Here is a 14,077-nt window from a genome sequence, read left to right on the forward strand (position 1 = left end):
CTGAAGCCAAATGAAAAACCATGTTTAGAGGATAGAGTCAATGATATATTGCAGCAGAATATTAGCAACAAAAACCCCTTCTGCTTCCTGTAGTTATTCAACCTTGCTGAATATAATGTACGAGTTAGAGCATATTATGGATACATGCTCCAGACAGAATAGAATATCTACTTTTGGTTAAACCAGTGTACCAGAATTTCAATACACTTCCATTATAATTCATCTTCATGAAGATACTCATCACTAACTAAAGTTTACAGATAATAAGAAAAAGAGCACCTCTAGAATACATTACAAATGGAGAGTCCTACAAAGCAACTTCTTCCCAAAAGGCTTTTCAGGCATGGGCTGGCAACTGGCAGGAGTGGGGGGGGGACAGAGACATAGGGAGGTGCGAGGGGTGACAGCATGCTGTCACTGCTGTGCTTGAATCACCAGAAACTCTATGGTAAAAACCTATAGAGGTTTTTCCTAGAAGTGACATTATGCCATCACTGATGGCCTTTTTTTAAACATTATTTTTCTCCCACTGGCTGCAAGAGCAGCCACAGGAAACAGGAACTGGGGGTGGGGATGCCCTGCCCCTGGCAGGAAAATAGCAGCCTTATAACAAAAGTGCTTCATCAAGCTCATTGCCTTGGGGAATGCACAAGTCCAGAACAGGGTTTAGAGCCTTCCTCAAGAAAGAATCTATAGAACACGAAGGATGATAGTGTTGGGGCAACTAATTGTTAGCCTTTTCAGTGCAAACCTTAGAACAGCTTGTTATTTTTCAGGCATGGCTCCTGAGAGCAAGTAAAGGGAGAGAAAGTAAAAAGGGAGACAGAGCTTTGCTTAGTCTGGTGCTGCTTTGGACATAAAGCTGGAGCTGGCAGAGCCAATTAGAATACAATTAAACCTGATCAGAGGGCTAAGATATCTTTTCGATGCAAAGGAGGCATCATTTTTATAAAAGGAAGAAGGCTTTCTCTCTAAGGCAAATTCCAAGTAAGGCAAACAGAGATGATTAATTAACTCCAAAATACTAGTAGGTCTGTGAATTCTCCAGCAGCCTCCAGTTAGCTTCTGGCATTCCTAAACACAGGCACTCTTCCTTTATTTTTCAGACATCTTTCTTTTCCTTCTCTCTTAATCCCCAGGCTTCTGTCTCTTTTCCCCTCAAGACTGTTAATGTAAGGGCTGCCACATGGTTTGGAAAACTACTGGCCAGGCCAGTATGGCGTTTCCCTCTGCAGTACCTGAGCATGGGAGGGAAAAGTCAGTTTGCTCTCCCAGATTCCCTTTCTTTTTGTTTTTAAGGGGTTTTATATATATATACACACATACATGCTCTGTGCAAATAATGGAACCAAGGCGAACTAGAAGTAGGTGGAGGATGGGTGCACATGGGTAGCATTGCTGCCATGCACTGCACTGGCTAACCCTTGGTGCTACAGGTGGGAAGAAGGTGCATGGTTGGCTCCCTTGCCCATCAACTCTGGCTGGCCCAGCAGTATCCAAGGCAGTATGGGAAAGATGTAGCTAACCGGGGGGGGGGGGGAAAAAATAATAATCTCATATGCAAGGCTGTAAGTGTGCGAGAAAGCACATATATCAGAGTATGCATGTATATGAGAGTGAGAGAGAGAGAGAGAACGTGTTTTTGGATCTGAAAGCATTTGTGTGTATAAATAGAGAGGGAGATAAATGTTTTCTTTATAAATCCTTGGTTGTATAATACCATTATGACTTTACCTGTAGTCTGTGGCAGTGGCTCACTTTCTTAGGATAGCTGATTTTCATGGATTTTCACACACTGATTGTCTTTTGGACTAGAGACGATTAGTTTATGGGTGGTCTGAACTGTTATATTTAATTCACCATCTTTTTATTGTTTTATTGCTTAAAGGTTTTAGCTGGTTTAATTATAGTAACTGGTCTTAAATTGCTCATGCACCTTCTTGTAGCCTGCCCTGAGCCTGATTCGAGAAGCTCAGGATATAAATTTAACTAATAGATAAGTCTGTGGCCAGGCTATCCTGCTGGAGTGATGCACCTTTAGTACTTGATTTGTGCTTATGACACACTTTGAATTTGCATTGGATTTGGATGACCTGCATTGGACTGGTATTGCATGTGGTTGTGTGGTTTAGTGGCTAGGGAGTATGAACATAAAAAATCATTTTCTGTGGCCTCCGTTCCTGAATGTGTTGGGATCTGCCTCTTGAATCTGCTAAGCTCTACCCATTGTCCCTGGACAAAACCTTCCTTCCTCTCACCCATGGTAGCAACCTCTACATGTGTTTTTCTTTTATAAAACAGTTGGGCTACTGGTTTTTAAACAATCCACCAGTAGGGACATGATTCTTCCTCTTCCTCAGGCACTGCTGAGTGGTAAGTGATCTGGAAGCAGAAAGTCACCATTGAGGCAGACTCTGAATGGACAGAGTGAGGGTGGTGTAAGCCTTTGAACAAAAGCAGTATTCTGACAAGAATGGGTTGTAACAAGAAGCTAAGAATAAGCATCAGCAAGTACCTGAGGCAAAACAATAATGGGACATTTTATGCTTTTAAACAGTTTCTTTTTCCCTTTTCCAAGTTGCTGTCAGGCAAGTTCTGCAATATCAACTGCAAAAATAGTGAAGCTTTGATCATTACTCAGATTGAGCAGATTTCCCCTATTCTACAGAATGTATTTGAAGTGAGAGTGAGGCTCCGTGAGTCTCTTTGGAAATCGCAGGATTTTATAAAGTTGAGCATCAAAGATCAGTTTTGTACAATAGTATAATTAATTCCAGGTTCTTTTTAATATGGTAATTATAAGACTGCCTGGCATTTTGAGCAAGCGCATATCTAATTGATGTTTATGCTGCAACCCATTAATATTGTTATTGATCATTTCCATAGTAGTTGAAATATGTGGTGTACTTTACAGTCCTTAGCACATACATCCTCACAACATCCTTGTTTCTACTTTTCAGATGATGAATGGAGCCTAAGAGTGTCTTGCCTAAACAGCTGAGAATTTATATCAGCTTTACCAAAACCCAATATTCTGTGCAATATACAAGTTATAATGTATAGCAAGGCTTTGATTTCCATTGCAATGGGTAAAATGAAGACCTTACTTTTATGTTCCAAAGACTATCATTCAGTTGATGTGTATGACATTTCTCTGTCAACAGCTTATTCTGACTGGCATGTTAAGCAACAACGGAATGAGATTTCCAGAGTAAAGACATGGATTAAAGGAGATTATACTAGTAACTGTGCAAGGCTGATAGATGTGCTAGGTTTCTATGTTTCTTTAAAAACAAACAAAGTATGTTCCAAAACAGCATCATAAAGGATGTATACTCTGGGTTGTTGTGATTATAGCACAGGGTTTCCCATTCCCACAGAGCCTCTCTTGGAGCTCAGCTAAGCAAAATGTTTGGTGTTAAGTCAATAAAGCTTTTAGAATTTTTTTTCTTTAAACATCAGGCATGTGAGGACCAATTCAGGGCATTGTGTGAGTGGATAGAGGTTGAAGCCCCCTCCCCCCTCCCTCAGTTTTCCCAGCCTAAATTGGCCTAAGGAAACCACTGTTTCCCCGTTGGGGCTAACAGACAAGTAACCTTCCTGGTTGGCTTGTTGCTTTGATATGCAGGCAGTCCTTTTCCTTAGGGGATTGAAGAGAACTGACAACAAAAACTAAAACAAGAAAGTAAATTCAGCTTCAGTTGCGAGTTAGAATCTGCATATGTATGCACTTGGGTGATTTTGCATAATTTATGCCAGTAATAGAATTTGGGGCTTCCAATTTCAGAATTGGAAAGGGGGACTTGATACAATTCCTAATTATAGCTTGCCTCTCATTACATCCGAGCTCTCTGATTCTTGCTAGTGTGCCTGCACTGACATTGATTAATTAGCAGAAAACAAAACTGAGTGAACAGAGATGAAGAGTCAGAACTGCCCAAGCACTATTCCCATAGAGACCGGCTGTTTTCACTGAGGCCTGCTGAAAAGGGGGTGTGGCGGATTGCACCTGTAAACAGTATTTTCCTATTACTCCAAATAAGGATTCGCATAGAAGATTGCATGACGTGCATGTATTATTAACATACTGCACTGTAGTCTTGCAAAGTAGCAAATCAGCGAGCAGGCATTTTCCAGAAAACAAATTAGAATGACAAACAGCATTGTGAGGGTTGAGGTATGTTTTCCTATGATTAACTGATTCACTGTTAATGGGTAGACACACTTTAAAATTGGAAACTGATTATTTGGGTGGAAAAGATCTATCATGCATCAAATATCTATGCTAAGTAAGAAGCCTGTGTAATTGGATTTTTAAGAAGCTGAGTGCAGTGTTAGGTAACTGTGTAATGCAGATCTGTCTGGCTTCTCAAATTTGCTTCCAGTGGTTATTTAACAACATCTTAGTTTATAATTGTACTACTGTGGCTGTTTTTAAGAAAGAATGTTTGCTTCACTGCTGATTTACAGATGATCTTTGAGTTATCTTGCACTGTGATTTCAGCTGCTTCCCTGTGTTGTTTCACACATCTGAATCCAAGCAGGGCTGAGTTTTTGCTTTGAGGGGTCCTGAGCAAAATGGCCACCTCTGTTCCATCCACACACACACCCACTATCTGTACCTGGGGCAGTAGCTCCTCCCCCACCTTCCATTGTTAGGGTACACAGAAGCAACCACCAATCACCTGTTTGACTTCAAGGTCTCCCCTTGTCACTGCAAGCATGCAATGCTGTTGCTTCTCCCTAGCCACCACTTAGAGTATGACAAACATGGCATCCCCCCTCCCCTGCTCAACATCCACCTGACAGCAGCCAGGAGTCATCACTCATAGGGGGAGGGCAGGAGAATGAGAGAAAGCAGTTTCTTCCAACCACCACCACCATCACCCAGCTTCTCACTTGCTCAGGACTGTGAATGAGCAGCTGGTGTCAGAAGGAAGCAATGGCTGATGCCTGCCTCATATAGTTTCAGAGGGCAGCTGTGTTGGTCTGCGGTAGAAGAGCTAGATTCAAGTCCAGCAGCACCTTAGAGACCAACAAGATTTTTTAGCCTTAAGCTTTTAAGAGTCTCCAGGGTCCCTTCATCAGTATCTGACAAGGGGAACTTTGTCTCTCAAAAGCTTCTACATTGAAAATCTTGTTGGTCTCTAAGGTGTTATGGGACTCAACCAGAGGTCATTTGGGGGGGGGGATCGCGGGGGATCGCAGTTCCCCCGGGTGAGGTACGGGGTGGGGCGAGGCAGGAGAAGAGGGAGGGTAAGTTGCTTCCTCCCTGCCTCTCCCCACCCCTGCCTGTCTGGGGCCAGGGAGGGCCTCCGCGGGGCTTCCTTGCACTCCCGCCGGCCTTGTAGGTCCACCGCCGGGCCCCTCATGGGGCTCGGCAGTGGAGCTGCAAGGCCGGCGGCGGCAGCCGGGACCATTGGGGGCGGGGTGTGTGGCCTTATGACACACTTCCGGTGATGTCAGGGGGTGTGGCATATGCTAATGAGTTATGCTAATGAGTCCCCCTAGCTCTTTTTCTACTAAACGACCCCTGGACTCAACCCTGGCTCTACCTCATATAGTGGAGGAAGTTCCATTGCTTGGGAGAGCGAGCAACAGCTGCAGGCTGTTCTCTTTGTCCCTGTGTAGCAAAGGGGAAGGAGGAGCTGCCGTACCTATGGGGATAGACCACATGGTACTAAGAAGGGAAAGGTGCCTAGAGGGGGTTTAATCCTCACTGCTGTCCGAAGGGAAAGATATCAAGGTGGCTTGCGAGGGGTCAGTGGTGGGCCATCCTCAGGCACTGGATTGTAAACGTATGCCTGTAGATGCCAACCCCAGATGTATCCAGACCAAAGTCATATGAATCGGATTTTATCTTTTAGATGTCAATAGGAAAGGCCTGTGTACAGTCAAAATATGTCCAAATATTCTTAGTTTAACTGGGTTGTTGCCCATGGCATTATATGCACATCCTTTCCACAGCTGAAAAACAGCATTGGAAGGAAAAGGGAAAGCCCAGGAAAGGAGGTATCAGTGGGGCAGAGGAAGTAAGGGGTCTGATAAAAGAGAGGTGTTGAGAGAGGTGCTACTAGATGAAGGGAACAATTGGGGACTGAGGAAGAAGAAATGGAGGATGTAAGCATTTGAGGGAGAGGGAAGAAATGAGATTAAGAAAGAAGTTAAGGTAGCTATGGAGAGCAGCAGATCTGAAAGAATATGGGAAATGGGAGAGCTCTTCCAGTCATTTTAACAGGCTTTATCCCAGTGAAGCCCATGTGAGAATGGCAGTGCTTTATGGTGAATCCATGTACCAAATACTGCAATCTGTTTCAGTAGATTCAGAGACAGGGGAGGCTGAGAGCAACAGTTCTGAACATCTCAGTCCCTCTTCAGTTTAGAGTGGTTTCAATAAATGTCCATTCTCTGTGAATAATGAGCATAAGCCAAGTTAACAGATTTCAGTAAAGGTTAGCAAGAATATAAACTACAGCATGACGGTAAGACGGTGCTCACACTGTTATAAATGGTTCAGAGTTGATGAACCAGGATATTTTCATATGTACCCGCAGAGTGCTTTAGTGCACCTAAACGGTCATAATAAATGACAGGACCCAGTAATAAATGCCCCATGTGTAATTATAAATAGTACTGATGAGATAAGGAGTGAAGATGTACTTGTTGAGCTCTATGGTGATCTATGTTAACCACAAATTAGACCCTCTAATTCCCTTCATTTTCTCGGTAGGTTTTAAAACTGTTTGGAACCAGTCACAGTAACATTCACCAGCTCTGGGATTTCTGATGACAAAAGACTGAATCACAATGTTTTTTGGACAAATGTAGCTGCATTTTTTGAGCTTGTATTTTATGAGCCGGGGGGGGGGGGAATCAAGAAAGGAAATTACAGCAGTATGGAAGGGTGAAATTTCACAGGAAACTCTTAAGACCATATTTTCTCTTCTCCACTGTTGCTTTATTATTATTTATTGACATGAGGTTCTTTCATTCTGTTAAGAATCCACACTGCTGCTTCCTTACTGGAACCATTGCAGTGTGATCTGTATTATGAATACAGATAGTTCAACATAACAATATGAAAATGGCTAGAATTTAATTAATAGAGATACTTATCCAGAATAGTTTCAACACAGTATATAGTTAAAGGGGAAAAAATGTTTTCCAGTTATCTGGTTTAGTAAACCAAGCAGGTCATCTTTAACAGCCTATGTTTTAACAAAGGAGAAAGTATGAAGTTGATACATTATTAATTAAAATGAACAATAGAGGAGAAACTTACATTTCCCAGCCAGCAAATAAGACTGAAGTTTAAAATGTTAGTTTCTTATTCTCAAAGAAAATCTGGCCTTGCGTCACTGAGTGTGTAGCGATATGCAACAATGGGAGGGGGTGGAAACATTTAAACATCCCAGCCTGGGTTTTTCTATTTAAATCTGATTACAGTGAAATAAAACTGGAGCTATTAAAGGTTTAAAAGAACTACAAATACAAGCAGTAAAAGAAGACAGTTAGTAAATGAGGTAGTAAAACATTTCAGTGGGGCAAACAGTTTATCGCAGGCCGCCTCTGTTCGCCACAGACCCATGTGCTGTTCCCTGAATTGCACTTAAGCCTGCAATTAACCTTTCACGCCTAATGAAGCTGTTTTGCTGGAAAATTAAAATATATCATGCCGCCTGCTCTTGCAAAAGTGGAGGTGGAGGGGAGAATATCTCAGAATGAATCCATTTTCAGAGCTCATTGTTTAAATGTAAAATTCAAATGTTCCACTTATACTTAAATGGTGAACACATTTTGCAAGGCAATCTGGTTTGATGTGGTACATTTTATTTCTGTACTTATTAATTGTTCTGCATAATTGTTAAAAATAAAAAACCCACACACCAGTAATTTTATGGTTAGACATTTGCTGTTTGAGGATCAACTATTACCATTTAATTGCCATTGGTGAAGACAATAGTTCTTCTATATGCAACCAAGATTATATTGTTTTTCCTCTGTCCCTAGTGTTTACACAGTTGTCTTAAAAAAAAAAAAGCCATATCCATGGGCATATCACACTGACCACTCCTTTTAAGTGCAGTCCGTAACTTCCATTAAAATAGACCATAGATTCTTTTCCAATCAAAGCTTAGGAAAATAACTAGCTCTGATTATACTTTTCAAAAAAGATCCCTTTTAAGGATAGACCTGAAGTGTCTAGGTCTTGGAATCACCAAGTAACTTTGACCTATGCAAGTGACTCATTGATTCTGTCTCAATGTTTTTGCACTGAGCCAGTCAAATTCCATTCCTCCTGTGGTAAGGTGGAAGGTGTTTTCAAAAGGGGAAGTCATTAATGAAAACCAAGTTAACCAAGCCTGGAAACTAGGGCCGACAAATTGTGAATATCACAGAATTTACATTTCCAGCCACTAATATTAACTCCAAGAATTTGGAAACAAAAGCCGATTAAAGATAGGTAAAGTGTATAATAAATATTTAAGTCCTGGTATTGTTATTGACTCTTTAGTTGCATTTTGATGTAAATTCTACTTGCCGGCAGCATCTGTGCATCATTTTGACTTGGTAAATGAAATTCTTCTAGACTGCCAGTCTGAAATAATGAATTGTTCCCTCAGTTAATTGTATTGCTTTGATAACAAGGAGCTTTGTTGGGCCCAGAGAACACAATAAGTGGATTTCATAGGATGATTTGTGTGACATTTTGAAAAATGATCTTCTGGAGTGACCTGATTTTAATGGAACTCTAACAGCGTGCCAGCGTGCCCCAGTATGCAGCACTAGATTGAAAAGAAGTAGTTCTTTCTGCATACTAGTGTTACACAGTGTAAGAAGAACAGCTCACTGACAAGCAATACTCCCTCTAAGCTGTGGATTCTTGTGAGCAAAAATTCTACTTTGTGAGCTACTGGCATTGAAGTTGTGAGCGAGTGATTTGGCTAATGAATAAATTAATTAGCTCTGGAGCCATCCATCCAGAGCTAAGACAAAAATGTGTGAGCCGAAGGCTAAAAAGCTGTGAGCTAGCACACACTAACTCAGCTTAGAGGGAACACTGCTGACAAGCCTATTTTAAGAATAGGAAGAAACTTTGGGGAAAGTACCTATGATTCAGCTCCAAATTTGATGTCTTGGGAGATGTCCAACAACCAGTGCCTTCCTTAGGATTATAGGCCACCATATTCAATGCACATTATTCAGCCAGATCCTATAGATTTCTAACCGACAGACACTGAAGCAGTAACATTTGCAGTTGTAGCTAAAAAGGGGTCTTGTACTTAACAAGCAAGTCCCAACCTGTGTTTGTACTGCAAATGCATTAACTCTCTAGAGTTCCTTTGGACTCAAGTAACCAAAGGGATGCTGTACAAGAAAACTTCAGTGCACTGACACAGTGACAATGGAAGTGAGGACAAGCCCGGTTTAGCAAAAAGCCAACATTTTTGACCTTGGACAATAATCAAATCTTGGACCATAATCAGAATATAGCCTGTGTCTATAGTTATAGCCAGAGGTCATTTCGGGGGGGAACGCGGGGGAACACAGTTCCCCCGGGTGAGGTGCAGGAGGCGGGGCACATGACGAAGCCCCGCCCCCTGCTTCCGGCCACCTCGCTTCCAGCCCTCATTCAGCCAGGAGGAGGCAGGAGAAGAGGGAGGGTAAGTTGCTTCCTCCCTGCCTCCCCCCACCCCGCCTGCCTGGGGCCAGGGAGGGCCTTGGCGGGGCTTCCTCGCACTCCCACTGGCCTTGCAGGTCCACCGCCGGGCCCCTGATGTCAGGGGGTGTGGCATATGCTAATGAGTTATGCTAATGAGTTCCCCTAGCTCTTTTTCTATGAAATGACCCCTGGTTATAGCTGTTGGGTATAAGTAAAATATGTGTTTCAAAACACAGATACATTTTTATTTATTTTTTATTTACAATATTTATATCCCTTCTTTCTGCCCAACCTGGAAGCAACAACAGGAGTGTGAAGACCAGAGCCAGTGTGTTGTAGAGATGAAAGTGCTATGTGATATGGAATTCCATTACAATGCCAAAATATTTCTTTGGTAACTTAGTCTATGGGACCAATTGAGACATAGCCATTTTCTTGAGGCAGTGGAAGTGGGAGGTAGTTCAAATGTTCCTTATTACACATGTCACCCAAATGTCACTGCAACCATATCATTGTTGGGGATCACTGATGATGTGGAATATTCTTTGCATATGACTCAGTAATGCATACATCAAGAAGTGTTCGGACATCATGGTAACATTTCCAAATCATGTGAAAACACAGTTCAAGTGTGTGTTAATGTCTAAAACAGCCATCAATAGAAAGTTTATTCAGTATCTGACTGCAGGGCCATTTTTAGGGACATAAGGAATTTTCCACCAATCAGATTGGGAAGAGACCCTGGGGGGTGGCTCTTATCTTCCTTGAGTCATCTGCCACTTATTGCTTAGAACACTGTTTCTGTACGGTTACCCTCGACAGCAAAACTGGTCCCATAGGGACCTCTGTCTTACAGTGAAGATATGGAATTTACCCACCCAACCCAGGGGTATCTGTCTCCAACCTTTGTTAGCCAAATTGCCACAAATTATTAATAACTATGGGTGATTATGATATCACACAAGGCAACAGGCAAATAAGGGAGCAAGCACCTATGTATACAGGGGTCCCGCTTCTTCCAAATGCACCAGAAATAGACTCAAAGGCTGGCTTCAGTATAAAATGGTTTCATTTACTGAAGATATCTCACAAGCATACAGTAATTCAAACACACTCACAATTACACAGATCTAGGAAAATTAGATAGAAAGGGATGGTCACAATAACATTAGCAGGATATTACGTTGAGGGGTAATACTTTACCTGTCCTCGGCAGGATGAAGCGATCCTTGGAAAAAATGAGGGAGACTATGGGGTATTAGGGTTGTGTCCTGAACCAGCAGAAACACGTGGAGACTCTGGCAGCGCTAACCAAGAGTCGTGGAAGTGCGGTGGGTGTAGAGGTCAGGAGAGAGAGAAAGAGGGAGCACATGGCTGGGTGCCCCTTTTTATGAGGTGGCATGGGAGGTGGGCTAGGCTGGCCACATCCCCTGGCAAACCTCCTGCTTGTCCATCCCCAAAGCATTCTGATTAGACCTGGGTTCAAGGGGGAGGGTCTAAGGGAGTGGACAATGTTGAGATCTAGTCATTCTGGGCAGGGCAGTGGCACCTGGAGGGATGATGACTCATGCAGCCAGAGTCATTGTCATGGACATTCCTCAATTATCTCATGGCTGGATTCCATGTCTCTGGTCTTCTGCCTTCAGTGCTACATGTGGCTAGGGAGCTGGTCCATCTTACAGCAGGTAAGAGAGCAGGTACCCTTAAGAACCATTGGCACATCATCTCAAAGGAAGGCTTCCTTCTTCTGGGTGCGTGTCTGTAGTTGGCATCATTTTTGGGTCACCACACAGTTCAGTCCCTTTTGAACACTGCTTGCACAGTCCAGTTTTTATCACTTATGAACTATGTCCATAAGAGTGCTGTAAGTGCCTTGCAGGGCAATACCTTTGTCCACCAACCCTAGCAGCAATTATTTATTTAAAATGTTTTATGTTTTGCTGGATCTCTTATACAAAGTGACTGCAACTGGCAAACACATAAACCAAAGCAAGATAAAAACAACACACAAGTTAAGAATACTGCAGCTGAATTTGCCAAAACAATTCACCTTTAAGTACTGCCACCACCATAAGATTATAGCAGTGTGCTAGTTAACTCATGTGGACACAAAACCTTTGGGGGGGGTCTCTTTAAAGATTCTTCTTCAAATAAAGAACTACGGGCTCTTCCTGGCCACATTCCTTGTCCCTTAGTGTGGACCAAGTTTAGACTTGCGTATGTATGGCAGAATGGCCACAATGAAAGACCAGTTTAATTTTAAAAAATTACTTGTCATTAAAGTCGTTGATTATGGAAATGACAAACATATAGCGAGGACCCTATGTCTAGAACTTCACATTCTCTGATATTAACTCAAGAGACAGGGAGAATAAACATCAGGTTACTGAATTTCTCTAACCTGTTTCCTTGAGAAAGCTGTCGTGTTTGAAACACAGGTGCATTTTCTCAGCAATAAAGTGCACAGGATGGCTTCTACCATCTATCTCTGCTTTTGTTATGTATACGTGAAGAAGTGTATCTGTGTCTATGCTCATATGCATGTTGAGAAACTACATGTTTGCATTACTGAACTGAAGAGCAGGCTATATGGGCAGGATGCTCACTGCCAGAATTGACAGATAACGTATGGTTTTTGAATTTTAATACCCTCAGGGCTGTTTTTGGTTGACCTGGTATGTGGAGCTGTGTTACTAAAGATAAACATAGTATTCTATCCACGCGCACCCCCCCCCCAGTTATGCTCACCTTACCATTTGACAGAAAACACCTACACTCTGCACCTCCGTTAGTTATCATCTCTTTTGTGTTCAAATTCACGAAGTCAGTTCTCACAAGTAAATTTCTAGTGCCACTGAACTTAGGGGAGTTAGGAGCTTCCCTTCTCCCTTGGAAAGAGTTGTACTGGAGAAGTTAAAGAATGCTGAGCATAAAATGAGAGAGAGAGTCGACACAAGTCTCACAGTAGGACATTAAATCATTCTTCCTCTCTTATTTTTCCTTTCAGGGCTCGCGATTGCAAGTGCACTGATAGACATTTCACAACAGAAGCCCTCAGAGTGTAAAGATAAGAGTTCGGGAGTCAGAAATAGAAAACATCACCTTTCAACACGTCAAGGAACTTGCGTCTGAGATCAAGAGAATGCATTTGTACATTCTGTATTTTTTTCTTTTATAACGAGCTTCCACTGCAAGCTAAACTACAGCCTCAGTTTTTGTGGAGGCAACCTCTGGACAATGGTACAGGTGATGGTCAGAAGCATGAGGCCCTGCTGGACAAGCACCTTTGTCCATCTGTGCCCTCAAAGCAGGGCAACCTGGAGGGCAAATGTGAATATTTTGGGTGAACTTGAGGAAATGAATCTTTAACGATATGAAAAAAAAAACATTTCATCATACTTGTTCTTATCCATATCGGGAAATGATGGGGAAAGACTGTACATTGTGTGTTTTTTTTTAATGTGGAAGGAAATATATCACTGAAAATTAAGCAATTCTAAAGGTTTCATTGTACACATAGAAGTAATGGGTTGCTCAGTTTCTCAGCTTGATTAACACTTAAGATGCATACACTTAAAGAAGGAACTGGCACTATTAGGGATATTATTATCATTTCCCAGTTGAAAAAGCAGATTTTGAAGTAGGTGATAGGCAGATATTTTTAAATATCCATATATTTCAAGGATAGCATATAGAAAACTGGCTTTATGCATACTGAGGATTTCTGCCTTCCAAAAGACCCTGTAACAATCCAAGTTAAAGCAGGATGAAAAGTGGACTGCTTCATAAGAATTCTGAATGAGAAACACAGCGAAGAGTAGATGCCTATCTTCCATGCCAGCCAACTAACTCATTATCCCAGTTGATTGACTATGAGAAAGCCTGTCCAGCAGCCAAGATCTTTGTAACACACATCTCCAAAACTGCAAGACTCTGAAGAACTTAACTCTTTATTCTTGTGCATGTCTGATTCTGTTTTACTACTGTGATATTGAAGGAAGGCCAAAGACCAATGTAGATTTGAGCTTACTGACTTCATTGGGTTTATGGCATCCTTAAATTTGTTTTGGATTGTAGCCTTTTTGCTCAGTGTTAAAATCATTGCCCTAATCTCTTCTTCAACAGAATTGTTGCTACACCAACCCCATTTTCAGAGTCCAAACAGCAAACTCAACAGTCCATCATTTCTTCCTCTTTTAAAAAAATTCACAGCACCTTAAAACATGAATCACTCTAAAAACCACCAAAGATCTTTTAGCATTTTTGGTGTTCAGGATTCTTAGAATAGCTTTTCAGTATGAGAATCAACAAGTTGCTGTGCCATAGTGTACCAAAAAGTTAAAGGGAAACCCTCCTCTAGGTATTTGCAAGGAAATAAGAAACAATAAAGCAGCCTGTTTGCCATTACATAGT

General features: G+C 41.9%; 1 protein-coding gene across 1 annotated transcript in view; it reads left to right on the top strand.

Annotated features, from left to right (window-relative positions):
* Positions 1-12,985, top strand: part of LOC107120373 (attractin-like protein 1) — a 910,146-nt gene extending 897,161 nt beyond the window's left edge. Inside the window, 1 exon segment of the mRNA XM_015423059.1 lies at positions 12,672-12,985. Within this exon segment, the coding sequence (XP_015278545.1) occupies positions 12,672-12,796 (125 nt within the window). The 3' untranslated portion in view covers positions 12,797-12,985.
* Positions 12,986-14,077: the final 1,092 nt, after the last annotated feature.

This window comes from Gekko japonicus, unplaced genomic scaffold (genome assembly GCF_001447785.1).
Source record: "Gekko japonicus isolate JY-2015 unplaced genomic scaffold, Gekko_japonicus_V1.1 scaffold288, whole genome shotgun sequence".
NCBI classification, from domain to species: Eukaryota; Metazoa; Chordata; class Lepidosauria; order Squamata; family Gekkonidae; genus Gekko; species Gekko japonicus.